The sequence below is a fragment of the Cervus canadensis genome, chromosome 3 (genome assembly GCF_019320065.1).
Source record: "Cervus canadensis isolate Bull #8, Minnesota chromosome 3, ASM1932006v1, whole genome shotgun sequence".
NCBI classification, from domain to species: Eukaryota; Metazoa; Chordata; class Mammalia; order Artiodactyla; family Cervidae; genus Cervus; species Cervus canadensis.
This window is the reverse complement of record NC_057388.1, coordinates 97520059-97539957: the sequence shown is the minus strand read 5'-3', so window position 1 is coordinate 97539957 and position 19899 is coordinate 97520059. Positions and strand designations below refer to the sequence as shown.

General features: G+C 47.7%; 1 protein-coding gene across 2 annotated transcripts in view; it reads left to right on the top strand.

Annotated features, from left to right (window-relative positions):
- HIPK2 (homeodomain interacting protein kinase 2) overlaps window positions 1-12923 on the top strand; it is a 208084-nt gene extending 195161 nt beyond the window's left edge. For both annotated transcript variants that reach the window (XM_043463855.1, XM_043463856.1), the window contains exon 15: window positions 889-12923. In XM_043463855.1, the coding sequence (XP_043319790.1) occupies window positions 889-1359 (471 nt within the window). In that variant the 3' untranslated portion in view covers window positions 1360-12923. The remainder of the gene's footprint in view (window positions 1-888) is intronic.
- The last annotated feature ends 6976 nt before the right edge of the window (window positions 12924-19899 follow it).

Below are 19899 nucleotides of genomic sequence, written 5' to 3'. Positions count from 1 at the left end.
AATGACTTGTCTAATGTTCGGAAGCACTTAGTGATGCGGTACCTGCTTAAAAATAGTCTGGCCCACATGTTGCCGTTTCAGCCCAGCAAAGGGTAAAACACTGGGTCCGGGCCCACTTGCGGCCAGAACCCCAGAGACAGACCTGCAGTCCAACCAGGCCAGGCCTCCTGAGTCATTACAGTGAAGGAGGCCTCACACAGGGACCCCAAATCCAGGAAAAGAGCCGGCGGACCTGGGAGACGGTGGGTGATGCTCAGGGGAGTATCAACCAGGTGGGTGTCTCCACAGGCAGCACTCAGCCTGTGTGTCTAGGATCACTGGGGTCTGAATTGTAAAGTGAACTCCAGCCCTGCTTCCTTAGCAGCTGGGAGGTAAGATAAGGCCACGTGTGTGTTGTGACTTAGCTTCTTCGGCTGAGAGAGGGTGGCTTCATTTGTATGTGACTTCAGAAGACGGCGACGTTTCTGAGAGCCTGCTGTTTAGGGAGCAGGAATTCACGATGAAGCAGAAAAGTGGTCCGCACTCAGACGGGCCCGTGTGACCCTTCACAGCTGCAGGATGGCCTCTGGAGACACGCTGTCTCCTGCTGCCTCTGCACCTGGTTCTGTCGGTGTGTCACCCGGCCCAGGAAACAGGGGGGCACCGCCTTGCTTCTTGGACAGGCTGATTGATATTTTTCCCAGCACGTGAAGGAGGCGTTTTCTGCAATCCCTGCCCTCCTGACTCTCCTCCCCAGTCCTCACTTCCGCCTTCTCCCCAGTCCTCACTTCCGCCTTCTCCCCAGTCCCGCCTCCTCTTCCTCCCTCTGCCAGCGCCCCAACCCATGCTCTTCTGCGCATGCGTATGTCCAGCCCCCGCAACGCGGCCCTCCTGGTTCTCCTTCTCCAGGCTCAACAGCACATCGCCGCCGACCGTACCGGGAGCCACCGACGGCAGCAGGCCTACATCACTCCCACGATGGCCCAGGCTCCATACTCCTTCCCGCACAACAGCCCCAGCCACGGCACTGTGCACCCCCACCTGGCCGCCGCTGCCGCCGCCGCCCACCTCCCCGCCCAGCCCCACCTCTACACCTACACGGCGCCCGCGGCCCTGGGCTCCACGGGCACCGTGGCCCACCTGGTGGCCTCCCAAGGCTCGGCGCGTCACACCGTGCAGCACACTGCCTACCCGGCCAGCATCGTCCACCAGGTCCCCGTGAGCATGGGTCCCCGGGTCCTGCCCTCACCCACCATCCACCCGAGTCAGTATCCAGCCCAGTTTGCCCACCAGACCTACATCAGCGCCTCTCCAGCCTCCACAGTCTACACTGGATACCCACTGAGCCCGGCCAAGGTCAACCAGTACCCTTACATATAAACACTGGAAGGGGAGGGGACGGGAGGGAGGATGGCCAGAGGGAGAGGAGGAGGGATGGAGGGGGGAGCTGGGGCTTTTGTACTGAAGATGCCGCACAGAAACAATGCAAACGGGCAGGGGTGGGGGGCAGGGGGCAGGGACGGGACACAGATGAAACTTGAACTAGGAAGTAGGAGGACTGAGAGCGGAGGAGAGAACATTTTGAAAAGGAAGGGATTTAAGGAGGGGGGAAAATCTATGCTTTTTATTTTAAAAAAGAAAAAGGAAAAAAAAATAAAAATAAAACGTCAGTAACAAAACAAAACAACCACAGCTCACGAACCCGTTCTGCACCAAACTGGAAAGAAGGAGAAGAAGAAGAGCCACGGAAGAGTCCAGAAGTAGGGGGAGGGGGGCCTCCGTTTTTGAAGAACTTTATGAACTTTTCAAAGGTTATTTTCCTATGGCAGCAAGTGACGTTTAAGAATTTGCTGTCAGGGACACCTGATATGGAAATCCAATAGATTTTTAATAATTGAACGTAGGATTAGGGATTTTTCCAGAACTCTAAAGGGTCAACAACCCTCTAGAAAGCTCAGGCCGTGGCCTGAGGAGGCTAATGCCTGGGGGTTGGGCCAGGGTTGGGGAGCCTGGTTCTGGCCCACTTGCCGGGACCGATGGGAAGGGCAGGTGGCTGGGCTGAAGGAGGACCCCAGGAGAGGGTGTGTTTTCTCTTTCTGAGCACTCTGGATAAATCCCTAAGCAATGATATTCCTCAAATGTCATTAATGATGTGTGTTGCAAACTCTCACTTTTTTTTTTTTTTTTTTTTGGTCTTTTCTGAAGACATCTTTTCTCTTTGAGTGCATCCCGCATCTCGTAGTGTAGGGCTCGCGGCGTGGCCAGCACCCTGGTAAATGTAGCAATGTGCACCTGTCTGTGCTGCTTTGTGTTCACCCCACTGATACCAATAGACTATCCTCACTGTAATTGCACAAGAAAGGCGATCTCACGCAGGCACGTCCCCCGCGCGGTGGTCCAGGTGCGCCCTCCCGTCCCCGGCACCGCCTCCGGCTCTCGCAGACTTGGTTTTTACATCCTTCCCTCCTAGTGCCTTAGCGACCGGGGACGCGCTTGAGGGTTTACTTCCACGGTACTCCAAGAAGCTGGCTGAGGCGAGACTCAACCTCTCAGCCCTTCTTCTGTGCTGTTGCAACATTTTACTCTGGTCTTTTACTTTTTTTAAAAAAATTTTTATCTTAATAATCTGTTGTCTTTCCCCGGGCTGTTTGCTAGCAGAAGAGTGTCAGGGAACTGGCAGGGGCTAGGAGAGCCAGTGGGTGTGGAGGGGGCTGCGGGAGGTGGATGGTGGTGGGTGAGGCTGACGCTGGAGATGGTTCGGCATGGCTTTTCCCTGGTGGACAAAGCAAGAGAAACTGACTCCCCACCCTGCACCCTCACCCAGTTCTGCCCCCAGCAGGCTAGCTCTGCCGTCTGTGGGACCACAGGTCCCATCTCAGTTTCAGGAATGTTGGCCTTGAGAGGAGCGGCCTGCGGCCTCGAGGCCCGGCACTGGTTTTGGGTTGGTCGCCCGCCGTCCGCAGGGCGGAGAGCAGGCCTGGTCGCCCCGTGTTCTCAGACCCGCCCCACACTCCACTCCGCCAGCCCTGCCCATCTGGCCTCTGCTTCCACCCTCCCACCCCACCAGGCTGTGTTTTGCTCTCAACCATTTTGCCAGATTCCTTTCTCTGTAGATAACCGCCAACCGTCATTTGCTGCTAAATCTTTCCTCGCGTTACCCAGGCCTACCCCAGGCATGCCTTCGTTTCTGGTCTTTGAGGGTTCTGGTGGGCAGAAGGCTGGAGGGACACTCACGAGGGTGAGCCAGTGATCTTGGACCGCCCTTGGGAAAACACGCCCATGGGCAGTCAAGTTTCCAAGGAAGTTTGCCATTTGCCTTCTGTGCATCGTTGATAATGTTCTGGAAATTTCCTCAGACATTGAACACTGGTGGGGGTGGGGATGGAGAGGTCTCTCTTATCCATAGCAAATTATTGTTACACACGAAAACGTTGGGAGGTGCTGTCTGGTCCCAGACGGGATCTTTAACTGTGGTCCTCATTGTTTGATGCTTGATGCGGAGCCCCTGACCCCAAAGCCAAGTTTCCAAGGTGCAGAAGGATCGCTCCCAGTTTCGGACAGCAGTCCGCACCCACCCTCCCTCACTTTCCTTCCCCATCCTGCGGTCTCCCTTAACGATCTACTGTGAAAGGTGTTTTTAATCTTGATATCTGACCTAATTCAGTAACGAAGCCCAGCCCTTACCTTAGCTCTTAGCTGTGAAATGTGAAATAACTCTGGACATATCCCCTCTCCAGGCATCAATTCTACTTATCCTACAAAGAAATCGGTCCCCAGGTTGGAACCAGCTTAGTCCCGGCCTCAGCCCGGAAGGGAGGAAGGACCCCGTGTCCGCCGGGGAGTCGCCTGCGGCAGGACACGACGGGGTCCTCCTGGCGCCACACTCAATGCGTCTTTTATCTGGACGTGGGGAAGTGCCGCCATTCCGAGACAACCGGAAAGTGGTCCATGGGGGTGGGGGCGGGGAATGTGCCGGAGGACACGTGAGCCCGAGCACTCACGGAGCCACACCTGCCTGCAGACCCATCCCTGTTCTGGCCTCGCGGCATCCAGAGGGCAGCAGTGCCCCGTCCGACCTCCCCGTGCCCAGTCGCACAGGTCATGGCTGCGGACGAGCCAGCGTTTTTGCCTTATTGGGTAGCATACTGGACCCCGGTACTGTTCATTTCCAGCGCTTTTTAGATCTGATCTTTTAACAGGAAAAGACAACACAGCCTTCCATTTTAATGAAAATTATTTTGTCTACTTAAGTTGGAAATTACTCTTTCACCTGACATTTTCTTTCCTTTCCTTCCTGATCAGGAAATGAAAGTTTCATGCTGCTCATAAAGATAATATTATTGTACTAATTATTTTGGTTATTAACCTTTGTAATTATTATCCTAATCATCATTTTGATATTTTAGTTGGGGTTTTAAAGTGCACATTTATTCCAAGTATCTTTGTGTTTTCTCTTTAATATTTAAATTTATTTTATTATATCTGTGAGTATCTGAGTAGACAGGAGGGACATCCAGATGTCCAGTTTTGTCAGACCAAAAAGAAAAGAAGGAAGGATTCAGGAGTCAGGAAAAAGCTGTCAAGAATGATCCACCAGATAACAAAAGTCTGAAGAAGAAGCAAAGCCTTTATCTCTCTGTAAGCCAACTTGGGCTCTGGACAGCATGGTCCGTGGTCACCATCAAGACTGGATTTTTCTAGACTCTGAGTGGCCTGGGAGGAGATCTGAGGAGGCATCTTGGAGGCTGAACCCTCAGCATGGTCCTCTCTGACCTTCCCTGCACTTCTGAAATCTGCTAAATAGACCCTGGCCCTGCCTCACATCTGATACTGATCTGTCAAGCAAAAAAAAAAAAAAGCCCCTCTGCCCAGAGCTGATCCAGCCCCCTCCCTTAAAGTCCCCCCTTTTCCCATCAGCCCACCAGAAGTGTGGCTTATACCCTTCAGTGTATAGATAATGTTACCTCCTAGAAGCCACTGGAGGTAACAAGCTGGTGGAAGGTGCTTAGGCAGGTGGTGCCTTCCCCTGGGAGATGTCAGCCTCCCTGCCCCTCACAAACCGCACTGCCTGCTTCTTCGGTCCCTGCCCCCACCCAGTACATCTCAGCACACAATTCTAGGGAAAAACTGTGGAGCAGAAAAAGTAATAATAAATAAAAGAGGGATAACAGGAGACCAAAGGAGCACTGACCGTGTCTGGCAGGTCCTCAGACAATGCGGGCTGCTGCCCCCCTGAACTCATTGGCCAGTGGAGGGGCACAGTGGGGCCTTACAGCCATGCCCACTGGGCTCCGACTGCCCTTCAGTCTACCGTGCTGGGTGCCATGGGCTTTTAAAGTCAGCTTGAGGTGCCCACACGCTGCCCACCGAACCCAGAAACTACCAGGCCCCAGGTGGGTGAAGGAAGGCCTGGAATGACGGGTTTCGCTGAAGCTAATGAAGGGAGATGCCAGGCCGTGCCCAGCCCCCAACCGCTCAGCGAACATTAGTATCCTCCCCGCATCCCCACCTCCCTTTTTCTTCCAACCCAAGCACAAAGCTGTGGCTCTGAAGCCCTCGGAGAAGACCCTAGTGGTAGAGGCAAGCCCCTCCGTGGGTTTACTTAGCAGCTGCTTGAGCTCCCACCCCACCCTCCAACCCTCAGTTGCCCTGGCAGGTAGGCTGAATAAAGGCTGCCCATCCCCAGGACCCAGCTCTCAAGTGAAGAGATGCCAACCTAGTCTTCATGTAGACCACAAATAACCTAGAACATCATCTGCCCTGGAATTGGCTCCATCCTTCTTTACTGAAGCAACGTGGTTACGGCTCAGAGGGGCAGACTGAAAAAGACAGGTCAAGGGGAGCCTAGTAACTGGAGCCCTGGGAACCACAGGCTGATTTGCTTCTGCTCGGCAGAGCCGCGCGGACCCCTCTGGGTGTTTGCACCGCTGTCTCCATTTAGTGCCTCCTTTCAGGATGTTTTGGCTGTTTCCAAGGGAAGGGTGAGCAGGCCGATGGGTGGGAGAGTCTGAGGCTTGGTGCCAATTAATACTGTGAAGTGGAGCATGTGGTTGGTCGAATTCAGAGGGAAAGGAAGGGTTGGTTGTCTCCTGGACTGTCTTTGCATTCTGGCCTTAATGGTGGTAAGTGGCTGGCGGGCTGCAGGAGCCAGAAGACTCAACCCGCCCAGACACCAGACTGTGGGATGTAAGGAAGGCAAGGAAAGATCAGCCCAGCTGCTAACAGGCAGATTTCCCTAGACCAGATCTCTGGAATTGCAGACACTCATTTTTGAACAAGCTCGTGCTGGAGGATTTGGGTTGTGTGAGTGTGTGTGAGTGAGTGGAGCAGACTTTCTTGGAAACTGGAGGAAGGAGATGAGGAGGCTTAAGGAACTATTGCTGATGGGCTGTGGTTGATGAAACGTGGGTTGACGGGTCGGCCCCAGCTTTATCCCGGGTTCTCTGGTGCTGGGGGCGGGGTGGGATGTGGGGCTCTCCATGGCCTGTTAAGTAGCTGCGGGGACAGAGAACAGAAGAGAAAAACAAGGTGCTCTCCAGCAGCAGAGAGACCAGGGCTCCTTCTGCGGGTCGCAGAACTCGCCCGGCGCTGCTCAACACCAGCCCAAGCAATTCTGCCATGAAATATTCCAGCCCCAGGGACCCCAGTTGCTTCTTGCCCCTTCTCTGTGTTTTCTTTCTGGTGTGTCTTAGAGATTTCAGATGGGGAAGCCTCAGAGTTGAGCTAGCCAGAGCTGTCCTAACCAAATTGGAAAGGAAGGTGAAAGTGTCCTTTCTTTAGCCAAAGACCCTCTCCTCAAAGACACCCGCAGATGTGGACAGAATGGCATTCCTCTCTCCTTCCTCTCCCGGCAATAATGACTCTGTCAGTGATGCGATCCCGTTTATGTCCTTCTCTTTCTTTCTGTTGCCTGACTTGTTTCAGGTTTTTTGTTTTTGCCTTTATTTTAAAACTGTGCTCATCTTGTAAGTGGAGAGGAGGTTTGTAACCCCCAAATGCTGCTGCTGTCGGGAAACTGGAGGTACCGCATGGATCTGAGGGTGGAACTCACCCCGAGTTACCTCGGGTATCGGCTGGAGCAGACCAGCCAGGAGGTGTGGCTCTATCCGGGTCAGGTACGCACCAGGGCCAGGCTCAGAGGGTCAGTATTTTTCCACTTCGATGCCTTAGGACTCTCACTTCTGAGTTCCACAGACAGGACTCAGTGAAGAGTTGGAGATGGCAAACTGATATTTAAAGGCAGTAGAAACCCCTTGAAGGCTTTTGGCACCCTCGCTCACTCGAGCAACCCAACCTAGGAGAGGTTCTGGCAGCTCCCAGAAGTCCAAGAGAGCCAGCTCTGAACCAGTTCTTCATTTGAGACTCAGTGAGAATCTTCAGAGAAGCGACCCTTCTGCGGGGCATGCTTTCTCAGGGTACCTCTGCCAGAAGGGACCTTCCTGATGCCCCAGCTTGAGTCCCAGGAACCTCTGCGAGCCCCTAATTGCACTCTCATTGCATTAGAATTTCACATTGTCTCTCTGTTAAAACTTGCCATGTCCCTCGAGTAGCAGCCCACATTTGTTTAATGCTTTCAATACACCAGGCTCATCCCAAGCCCTTAGTGAGCACGGCCTCCCGGTACCCTCAGGCCCACCCCCATTCACAACACCCCTCTCCCCCATTTACAGAGGAGGGAGTTGATGAGACAGTCAACTCTCTGAGAAACTAGGCTGTGTTAAGGAAAGGAAATACAAGGATTTGGGGGTGACCCCAAATCCCCAAGCTTCTAGTGAAATGTTGTGTTCTTAAGACCTTTACTAACTGAATTTGTTTCACTTGTTAAATAATCATCAGTGAGTGGCCTCGTGTTTCTGGTGAACCATCGAATGATGCTCCCATTGACTGTGTGCCAGACACTGTGCTGGAAGTCGCTCCTGTTTATCCCGTTTCATTTCATCTTCATAACAGCCCTATGAAACTGGCAGTACTAGTCTACAGATGAGGCAGACGGTTTGGTGAACTGGTAACCAGCCCAGAGTCACACAAGCCAGTTGGGGAGGCCGGCCATGACTTGGGTTGCCCAGCTCACAGACTCCAGCCTCAGCTGTCTCCTGGGTTTATGTGCAAAGAAGGGCCTCAAAGGAGCGTTGCCCCGCACCACCACCCTGCACGTGGAGCTCAGCAGAAGGTCTGTGTGTAGAGGGGGTCCTGAAGCTGATGCAGGCAGCAAAGGCAGAATTAGCTTGACTTTTAGAGAAAATCTTAGGGGAGTTTCTTTTGATTAATCATAGTAGAGTTCATTTTTTGTTTCTTTTCAGTGTACCAACTAGCTTTAGTAGTGCTGCTGCTACAACAAACTCTTGTAAGAGTGAAGAAAAAAAAAGTGTTCTTTTTCTTCTTTTAAAAAAATATTTTTTCTTGCTTATAGTTAATTCTAGAAAGGCAATACTAAAAGTATATATTTTTTTCAAAATACTATTTTTTACTGCACTGATAAATATCATAACGACTCTGGTCTCTGTAATCGATCCACTCTTCAGCTCTGGGTAGAACCAAAGGCAGGATTCACACCAAAATTTGTAAATATCATGTGTGAGTCTGGTGTCCAGGAACTGTTTTTTCTTTGTGTTTAAAAAATTTTTTAAAAAGGAAAAAAAAAAAGGAGAGAGACAAGATCAAGATGATGTTTAGAAAGAGGAACAAAATTAAGTTTTCTTTCAAGATAGCCTTCTCAAAGAAATGGGAAGCAACCGTTGTGCAAACTGAAGAAAAATTAGCCATCTTTCAGGATACAAGGAAGGAGAGCCTCTGGCTGAGGTGGGAGATTAACAGTAACATAGAAGCATGTTTCCTTTGGCTGGAAGGTGGCAAGAATTTAGCAATGCTTTAGGACTAGATTTTTAATTTTGTGGAAAACCATTACCATTTGTTACGGACTATATCTGCAGTTGTTTGGAATGGGGTTTTCAGTTTTTTTTTTTTTTTCTTTAAAAACTTCCTTATTGACTGGCTCCAGGCATGTTTGCCTAAATCCTTAGGTAGTTCACGCAAATTCTAGAGTCTTCTAGAGCTTTAATTCCATTGGAAGCAACCCAGCTAATCAGAATTTGAGATCCTGGTTGGTTTGAATAGGTATTCTGGAATTCTGACAGAACACCTGAAGACTTTTTTTTTTTTTTTTTTGTAAGAAGGTTTTAGATACGTTACCTTACACAAACTGTGACCTGATGGCAATAATTACCTCAAATGTGGGCATTCATCCTGGTTTTAGCCTTTTTTGAAATCATGTAGCCAGCTTGCTCTTGGAATTTAAAAGACTATGAACTCTGTGTGGGCTGAAAATAACGATTACTACACACCTTGGTCATTGTTGCTTAAGTGAACTCTGGAAATAGGTAATCTTTACAACAGAAATTAAACCAAGGGAGAGAGTATTCTTTGTGTTTTGTAATCAAATGTGATTTTCAAATGCACATGTTTAAGTATATATGTTTTTAGCTACTGTAAAATGCTGTTAGCCTTCTAAGATATCAAGAGAGTCACGTTTTAAATGCATAAACTATAAACAATTGACTGTGGATAACTAAACATATTTCTGGCCACGTTTTATAGTTAAAGTACTTTATAGTTTACATTTAAATTGGTACTTTTTAAAGAAAATTTCTGTTTATAACTGACATCTTCAGACCCCAGCAATTGCCTCTTCAGTTGGAGGCCACATTCCCCCAAGGCAGGTGTGTTCTGCCCCTACTGTAGCCCACCATGAGCATGTCCATCCGTAGTGCTGGTTTCCATGGGAACTTGAGAGAATGAGCAGGAAGAGGTGAGTCCACAGCCTGGGCCAGGTGCAAAGATCTGCCACGTGGTATGCACACTGGTGGTCAAGGCCTTCTCTTTGACATCTTGGAAGAGGCAGAGAGAATAGACATCTGGTTCATTAATTTTGTCTTGATTTGAATGTTTAATTTATTAATCGACCCACTGACTTCCAGGCACCAGGCAGTAGAAGACACTGGGATTCAGGTGGCCCCGAAGGTACAGCTGCTATTTCTGGGGCCCCAGCAATACTCTGATTGGTGTTTTGCAGGGGAGAGTCATACATCCCCGTCCCTATTTTTACTGGTTGGGTTTTCCATATATCTGCTGTCATTTATTCCTTTTGTCCTTTAAAACAAAGTAAGTGTAAAATGATATGTTTACTTTTTACTCTTTGTCAAACTTCTGTTTGAAGCCTAGGTCATTAGGAGGTGGGATCTAGATTTTTTTTTTTTTTTTAACAGCTCAGAGTTTTATTCAGTAAACAGAGGGTAGGTAGTACATCCTCCAGGCGTGAGGGCAGGCCGACTCCAAAGGAGAGGCCTAGACTTTTTTTTTCTAGAGATTGTAAGTGCTGCTGAGCAGGCGGAAGGGACTGGAGACTGAGGGGCAGCTAGAGGGTCAGATGATGAGATCTATCCAAGTAGAGGTCACAATTGAGAGGGCCCATTGCCATGCAGAAGCAGCCTGGAGGGCACTGGTTGCCCTAAGTGTTTTGGTTCATTTCTTCTTTTGTGCCACAACCTTAGCACAGAGGACCTGCTGTGATCTGAAGGGCATTCCTTTAGCAAATAGCCCCTTAAGAACTGCAAAACACCTGGGACCAGGGAACTGGTGGTGGTTCTTAATGCACTTGCTTTTTCCCTGTGAACTCTGTTGATAGCACATTCTTATCACAGTATTCGGTTGAAAATGTCACTGTAAAATATTTTTTGTCTTGCCCTTCGTAATTCAACTATCACTTTCCTCTGTTTGGTTTTCTCCCTGTGATTTAAATAACCAAATATATTTTATGTCATTGTCTTTGGGGCTTAATCATATTTTTTAAAAAACAGAGGAATAGAAATTGGCTTTTTTTTTTTTAAGTAAATATGCTATATCTGAAAAAAGGGCTCTGCCTTCTCTCTCCTTTCCTTTCAGCCTGCCTCCACACCAACCTCCCAGCACCCTTGCCCCCTTCTTGTGTTGGGTCACTGCTTCCCCCACTGCCCCCACACGTGGCCACCTTGGCCTCCGCCCTGCTGTCCCCACAGGCCCATCCATGCCCAGGCACCCAGGACTCCCAGGAAGCTCTCAAGAGCCAGGAAGAAGGACCCACCCAGCCTTGCCAGTGGTGGTCTTGCCTCCCTGTTAGATATTCGCCTGCTTGGTTGAGGGGCAATGGATTTATTTTTATTATTATTTTAATAGTTTGGCTCAGGTTATAAGGAAGAACTTGGGAAATGGAAAGTGACTTGACCATGCCCATCCTTCGTAGCTTTCTGTGACTTCTGAATGGAACCTAAAGCGTGCCCCACCCCAGCTGCCTCTCCTCCCTTCCGGCAGATGCTCCTGTAGACCGCCTCCGCGGCACGTGGTTCCTCCCTGCCGTCTCATCCTTCCCGTCACGTTCCACCCTTTCACCGTTGCGTTACTGCTCCTTTAAAGCTTTCCCCCATGGCTTTTCCAGGGCACAATCATTTCTGGCCCCCAAAGCACCTCCTCATCCTCTTTGTGTGCGTTTCTTTAACCAAATGAAGTAGACCCGGAAGTCATACTTTGGGGCGGTAGGATTTCTAGTCTAGGAGAATCACTGTATAGATAATAGATGTTGATATATATGTGTGTGTATATATATATATATCAAACCAAATTTCGGATAGGAAAAGTATAGCTTTATGGATGAGGAAGGAGAGGAGCTTTTGGAAGCTGGTTGGTATATCAGAGGAGCCGGGGATGGCCCAGGCTGCACCATCGCACGTGGACTGGAAAAGCAGGATGCGGGGGACCGGGCACCGCCTCGGGCTGCAGTGGAGGCAGGTGGCCCCGAAGGGTGCTGCTGCTCTCTCTGGGCCCCCAGTGACAGGGAAGAGATGAGTGTGGGGGGAGGGGGGAGGGGGGCGGGTACAACACATCAGAATGACTGGAATTTTCCATCCCGTTTTGCTTTGACCACATGTATTGAGCTGCAGCCTCTGATATTATATCCCGTTTCCAAAAATGGTATCCATTAGGATGGAAAGAGAAGGCATCTGTAGAAATGTTTACCTTTCAACTGCCCGCACATCAGGACACTCTGGATAGAAAGACTCACTCCCCAGAAAGAGAGCAGGGAAGAGGAGATCCGGTGAGGCTCGGTCACCGGTCCAAGGAACGTGGCTCCTCCCCAGGGCCATCTCGCCCAGATCTTCTTTACCAGGTCATCTCAGCTCAATTACCCTATGGAAGCCCTGGTCTGTTGTGTTCCTTCACTGTACGGTTTCTGTAATGAAAAAAAAAAAAAAAAAGTGTTAATCCATGTTAATCTTTGTGAAAATTATTGCGTGCAACAGTATTTTCTCGTGTACCTCTTTTTCCTATGTGAATTGTCCCTCTTTTCTTTTTTTATTTATAAATGTCTACTTTTTTTAAAAAAAGACAAACCAATGTGTTGTAGGCCTATATGTAACCTATTCCTTAGTCTCATATTATAGGTATGTTATAAGAATGGATATTTTACTTGGCTTTAGAATGTTTTACAAGAAAAATAATTCTTAACTGATCAAGTCCTTGCTACTAAAATGCTTGTGTTTTTCATCATGACGTCGTGTGCTTCTAAATTAATGATCATTTTCGTTGTAGAAAAATGGAGTGAATTTATATTAGTCTTGGAAACTAATAATAGCATTGTAAATTTATGAGATGATTTTAACAGAAAAAAATTATAGAAGAATATAGTTATTTTAATTGTAATATTACTAACTGTAGGGTGAGAAAGGGGGGGTCCCGTTGTGGTGAACTATGTTATAGCTTGTTACTCACAGTTTCTTTTTGATCATTTTTTCGGTCTCTGAGGTGAAACGAGTTATTAATTAAAATTTGTAAACTCACATATGCATATTGTATATGTGTAGAAATGTAATCACACTTTGTCTTGGAATTACATTAAACTGTTTGGAATCACTGTACACTCGGCCTGGCATGTTTGTTTATTCTAGAACCAGACCAGTTCTGAGACTGCAGAGATTATTAATACGAGCCACAGCTTAAGTTATTTAGCCCTCTGGAAAATATTTAATACCTCTGAACACGTTCATAAGCCGCCACTGCGTTTGAAATCTGCCGGCGGGACTGTATGTGGCTGAAGAGGGGAAGTCTTGAGGTCATGTCACTACATGCTCCCGGGCAGCTGGACAGGGGGTCGTCTCCTCACTGTCACTGACTTGAGCCATTCCAAGCCTCAGCGTTTCCCTGCCCCATCCCTAAGGGCTAAGGCGTTGCTATCATCTGCCGTCCCAAGCACTCCCCAAAGTCATCTGAGATCTGGGTGGGGGGTTACCATCCTGTGTACCCAGGCCCACCATCTCACCAGACTTCAGTGCCAGGCATCCCCCCACTCACCAGCACCAGGGCCCCCCCCAGCACTGCCCACCAGCGCTCTACCACCCTGAGAAACTCCACTTCCCTCTGACTGGGCCTCCTCACCCTTCCAGCAATCTTTTATGTGTGTGTGTATATATATATATATGTATATATATATACACACATATATAACCACCATAAAGTGGTTAAAATGTCCATAACATAAAAGTTACCATCTTAACCACTTTAAAATGTACTGTTCCTCCGACTAATAAATATAAATGCGAAAAAAGAAAAGAAAATAAATTATATAATTTTATTAAAAAATAAATAAAAGCAATTAGTTTTTAAAAATAAATAAATAAAATGTACTGTTAATGGCATTAATGACATTCACAATGTTGTGCAAACCTCACCACTAGCTATTTCTAGAACTTGCATCATCCCAAACCACCTTCTACTTTCTGTCTGTAAATTTGCCTTTTCTAGACTGAACAACAACAAAGATACTTCATGTAAGTAGAATAATACAATATTTGCCCTTTTGTGTCTGGCTTCTTTTATTCAACAGTGTTTTCAAGGTTTGTCTGCTTATGTTACAGCACGTATCAGAATTTCATTCCTTTCAAAGACTGGTACCACTCCATTGTATGTGTACACCACATTTGGTCTTTCCATTCTTCTGGTAATGGACAAGTGAGTGTTTTCCACCTTCTGGCTTCTGTGAACCATGCTGCTGGAAACACGGGGGTGTAAGCGCCTGAGTCCCTGCTTTCAGTTCTTTGGGATAAATACCTGAATGTGGAATTGCTGGATTATATGGTAATTCTTAACTTTTTGAGGAATTGCCAAAATTTTCCACAGCAGCTGTACCATATTACACCCCCGGCAACTCCAGTTTCCTCACGCAGCATTCTTATCCTGTCCTGCATAGCCAGTGTTCTTGAGCCTCAGGACTGTCAGGCTCCTGGGCCTCCATTTTCTGTGTCTCCTGGTTTCATAAGGTCCCCAACCAGCCTAAACTCTCCCTACCCACCTTCTCTTTTTTTTTGGTCGTACCACCTGGCTTGAGGGATATTAGTTCCCTGACCAGGGATTGAACCCACACCTTCAGCAGTGGAAGCATGGAGTCCTAACCACTGGACCACCAGCGAATTCCTTCTTCCCAGGTGGTGCTAGTGGTAAAGAACCTGCTAATCCAGGAGACACAAAAGATGCAGGTTTGATCCCTGGATTGGGACAATCCCCTGGAGTAGGCGTGGCAACCCACTCTAGTATTCTTGCCTGGAGAATCCCATGGACAGAGGAGCCTGGCTCGCTATGGTCCATAGTGTTGCACAGTTGGACACGATGGAAGCAACTTTTCATGCATGCCCTTCTCGCTGGTACCCTGAGCCTCCTGCTACACCTACTTGCTGTAAATTTAATCATCTATGGCTCTGCTTTTCCATCCTGGTTCCCAGAACCACAGGGACCTCGGGCCAGCATCCATGCTTGTCATCGGCTCCATCTGTGGCTGATTGGAAAATTGCCACTCTCTCCACCCCCAATCCCTACTCTCTAGGGTCACCCAGAGAAATCCAGGCCCCCACAGGGGTCAATCCCACCCCCTCCCGAAGCCTGTGCCTCACACGCCTTTCACCCTTCAGCCTCAGAGGAAGAAGGGCCTGCACCCACTGCATCCCTTCCTCTCTCCAGAGCTCTTTCTGGTCAAGCGTCTGCCCTTTACCTCGGATTCTCCTGCTTGTCTCACACCTGGTGCCCTTCAAGAACCAGCCTGAGTCATCCCTCTGGTGGGCTTGTCTTCAGGTTCCTGATAAGGTGGGTGTCCCTCACCCAGGTTGCCAGCCCCTTGTGCATAATTCTTACCAAGCCACACTGTCAACCTTACTTTCCTGATTTTCCTTCCCCATGGACCACAAATTCCTTGCAGGTAAGGATTTTTCTCTCATCTCTTGCTTCCATGGCTTCTATTACCCTGCTAGGCAGAGTAGGAGGTCAAGAAATATTTGGATAAATGAACATGCTACATCAGGCTGCATTCATTGCCCAATGAACCCACCTTCCCGCCAGCCAAATTCCATGTGTCCCAGAATTCAGGACCAATAAACCCTAAATGCAACTCAACCAAAACTCAAGTTCTGTAAAAATCCATGCCAAAAATTTTGACAGAACTTCAGAACTCGTCCAACAAATTTCTTCAGTGAGAAATGCACTCCAGGGATCACAACCCATGGAAATGGAGGGAGAAGCAGACGCTATATTCCAAGTGAGATAAGAGAGGGTCAACAGGGGGATACAGGGCAGCTATGCTTAAGATCTCACCATTAGTGTCTCTGGAAAGTTATTTAAATCTAAAGTGAAAAGACAGAAGAACAAATATTGTTTATTAATACATATATATGGAATCTACAAAAAAATGGTACCGATGAACCTATTTGCAGGGCAGGAATAGAGACATAGATGTAGAGAACAGATTTGTGGACACAGTGGGAAAGGGAGGGCGGGACAAATTGGGAGAGTAGCATTGACATTACCATGTAAAAAATAGATAGCTAGTGGGAAGATGTTTTAGAGCACAGGGAACTCAACTTGGTGCTCTGTGACGACCTAGAGGGGCGGGATGGGGGAATGGGTGGGAGGGAGTTTCAAGAAGCAGGGGGTATATGTATACATATTCCCAGGTGCCTCAGTGGATAAAGAACCTGCTTGCCAATGCAGAAGAGGTAAGAGACCCGGGTTCGATCCCTGGGTCAGGAAGATTCCCTGGAAGAGGGCTTGGCAACCCACTCCAGTATTCTTGCCTGGAGACTCTCCATGGACAGAGGAGCCTGGTGGGCTATGGCCCGAAGGGTCACAAAGAGTCTAACACAACTGAGGCTACTGAGCACGCATGCATGGCTGATTCACATTGTTGTACCGCAGGAAAATAAAGAAAAATTTAAAATAATAATAAAGTGAAAAGACAAAGCTACTGCTGTCAATATGTTCCTCCAAGCAAATAAAAAAATCAAACTGCTTTCCTTGAACTGATGATGAACAGAAAGTGGAATACTAGAGACCAGTAATAAGTACTATTTCCCAGCAGAGCTGAGTTCCTAGAGGAGGGCCAAGCCAACAGGTAGGTGGCGCTCTCACCCAGCAGGCAGCTCAGGATCTGCTCCCTGGCGCTTTGCTTTTGGGGGGAGGTGCTCCCACCTCACCAAGCTCCCCTTCCTTTGGGGGCGTATTATCGGCTCCTGGAGGTCCTGCCGGAGAGGCTGTTCCAAACAGCCACGTGCACTACGTTTTCGGTAAGAGTCTGATTTACATGTTTCCTAACTGTTCCCTGGGAATAGCTAAGCTTAAGCAAATAACCACTCCAGTATTCTTGCCTGGAAAGTCTCCGTGGACAGAGGAGCCTGACGTGCTATACAGTCCATGAGGTTGCAAAGAGTCAGACACAACTGAGTGACTAAGCACACATACAGAAGCAAATATCAAGTGTAAAAGCAGAGAATACACCAAGAGCAAAGTGTAAATGTAACACTGATGGGGCGGGTGTCTTCATGACCTCTTCACTGTGTTCAGTCCCTCTCTTCTGCCCTTGGACCCTCCCTCCCCCACCTGGCATGATGTAGGCCCAACTTGATCCATGCAAACATCCTCCCACAGATCTTCCTTAGAAGACCTACTTTCCTTACCCTGCCTGGTGCTGCTTGAGGTTTGAAACCACTCCCTCCCACCGCCAACCTCTTCCCCAACACTCCACTCAGCAACAACCCAAATCCTCACTCTACAGGGAAGAAACAGCCAGAAGTCAGATAGTCCTCCAGTCTTCTGAGCCTGAAACCATGATGATTAATCAAGTCCATTCCACCTGCCTCCGCTGATCCAGAGCGCTTTCCCAATCGCGTGTCCTCCAAGCAGCTCGTTATCTGAACAGTAAGATCTTTGCCTGAGTTGTTTTCTAGGAATTTGGAGTTGCAGCTGAGCCAGTTAAAATGGATAGGCCAGCGACCCTCCAGCTGGACCCCTGCAGAGGCTGGTAGCTTAGTTACATCTGCACAATGATTCCAAACCTTTTTCCAATCACTGTGCATCAGCAAGACAAAGTTGATTTGGTAAGACGACCATCTAATTCCCGTTCATGAGTGCTCTCTTTACACGCGCCCATCTAGTCCCATCTACTGACACATTCTGCATTTGACAGCACACAAAACAACACTGGAGTGCAGGTACCCTTCTCAAGAAACCACTTAATATCTGCTTCTATGTCTTTTTGTATTGTTTGGATGTCTTATTGCTGTGGCTCTCAGACTGTTTATCTGCTGCAGACTAAGAGAGTTCCAGAAAAACATCTACTTCTACTTTATTGACTATACCAAAGCCTTTGACTATGTGGATCACTACACACTGTGGAAAATTCTTCAAGAGATGGGAATACCAGACCACCTTACCTGCCTCCTGAGAAGTCTGTATGCAGGTCAAGAAGCAACAGCTAGAATCTGACATGGAAAAAGGAACTGGTTCCAATTTGGGAAAGGAGTATGTCAAGGCTGTATAGTGTCACCCTACTTATTTAATTTATATGCAGAGTATATCATGCGAAATGCCAGACTGGATGAAGCACAAGCTGGAATCATAATCACAAGGAGAAATATCAATAACCTCAGATATGCAGATGACACCACCCTTATGGCAGAAAGCAAAGAGGAACTAAAGAGCCTCTTGATGAAAATGAAATAGGAGAATAGAAAGTGAAATAGGAGAGTAGGCTTAAAACTCAACATTCAAAAAACTAACATCATGGCATCCAGACCCATCACTTCATGGCATCCAGACCCATCACTTCATGGCAAATAGATGGGGAAAAAGGGAAACAGTGACAGACTTCATTTTCTTGGGCTCCAAAATCACTACAGATGGTGACTGCAGTCATGAAATTAAAAGGCACTTGCTCCTTGGAAGAATAGCTATGACCAACCTAGACAGCATATTAAAAAGCAGAGGCATTGCTGACAAAGTTCTGTCTAGTCAAAGTTATGGTTTTTCCAGTAGTCATGTATGCATGTGAAAGTTGGACCATAAAGAAAGCTGAGCACTGAAGAATGAATGCTTTTGAACTGTGGTGTTGGAGAAGACTCTTGAGAGTCCCTTGGACTGCAAGATCAAACCAGTCCATCCTAAAGGAAATCAGTCCTAAATATTCATTGGAAAGACTGATGCTAAAGTTGAAGCTCTAATACTTCAGGCACCTGATGCAAAGGATTGACTCACTGGAAAAGACCCTGATGCTGGAAAAGACTGTAGGCAGGAGAAGGGGACAACAGAGGATGAGATGGTTGGATGGCATCACTGACTTGAAGGACATGAATTTGAGCAGCTCTGGGAGTTGGTGATAGACAGGGAAGCCTGGCATGCTGCCATCCATGGGTTGCAAAGAGTTGGGTACGACTGAATGACTGAACTGAACTGAAGCCTGTGGACCAGACTGCTTGTAAGAGAACAAATGACCCACTGATAGATAAAAAGTCAGAACCAGAAGGGAAAAAGTGGGTGCTTGGAAGAAGCCCTTCTAAAGGAGAAATGATTGCCCCAGGTTTTAAGATAGCACTGGCCAATGAGGCAGTAAGAGAGAAGGCATTATCCATAGCAGAGCGATTCAGAGCATGGCTTTGGAGTCAGCTATATTGGGTCCAATTCCAGGCTCTGTTGTTTATGATGGTAAAAGCTGGGAGATCACTTAACCTCTCAAGCCTCAGATTTCTTATCTGTAAAACAGGGATAATGCCAATGGTGGCAAAGACTAATTGGATATTCTCAAAGCCTTTTCCTCTTCTTGCTGAGCACACACCCAGATTATATTTCCTAGTTTTCTTCACACAAAGATATGGCCGGCCCAGGACTTCCCTGGTGGTCTAGTAGCTAGACTCCAAGTTCCCAATATAGGGGCCCTGGGTACAATCCCTGGTCAGGGAACTAGATCCCAGATGCTGCAACTAAGAGTTCATACACCAGAACTAAAAGTTCCTGTATGCTGCAACTAAGACTGAAGCTCCCAAGTGCCGCAACTAAGATCCAACACAGTCAAATAACTATATTTTCTTAAAAAAACTCTCATACTTTTGTCCACACTCTCTTTCCTCAATTTCTGGCCAAATGTGGAAGAGCTAATGAAGGACTTTGAAGGTTTAGAGAACCATGGAACCACTAAATGACTTCATGGCCTCCTAATAAAACCACACTGGACAAAGCCACAAAGAGTAAGAAAAAGACTTTTTATAATATTTAAGCCACTAAAATTTTGTTTGTTATACCAATTGCAGTTTTGATCCCTAGGTTGGGAATATCCCCTGGAGAAGGAAATGGCAAACCATTCCAGTACTCTTGCCTGGGAAATCCCATGGATAGAGAAACTTGGTGGGCTACAGTCCATGGGGTCTCAAAGAGTCGGACACAACTTAACCAGTAAACGACAACAACAAATTATAGCAATTAACCTATCCTGACTAATATAGACACTGGTTCCTAAAAGTGAGGTAATACTGTAGCAAGGGCTTCCCTGGTGGCTCAGAGGTTAAAGCATCTGCCTGCAATGCA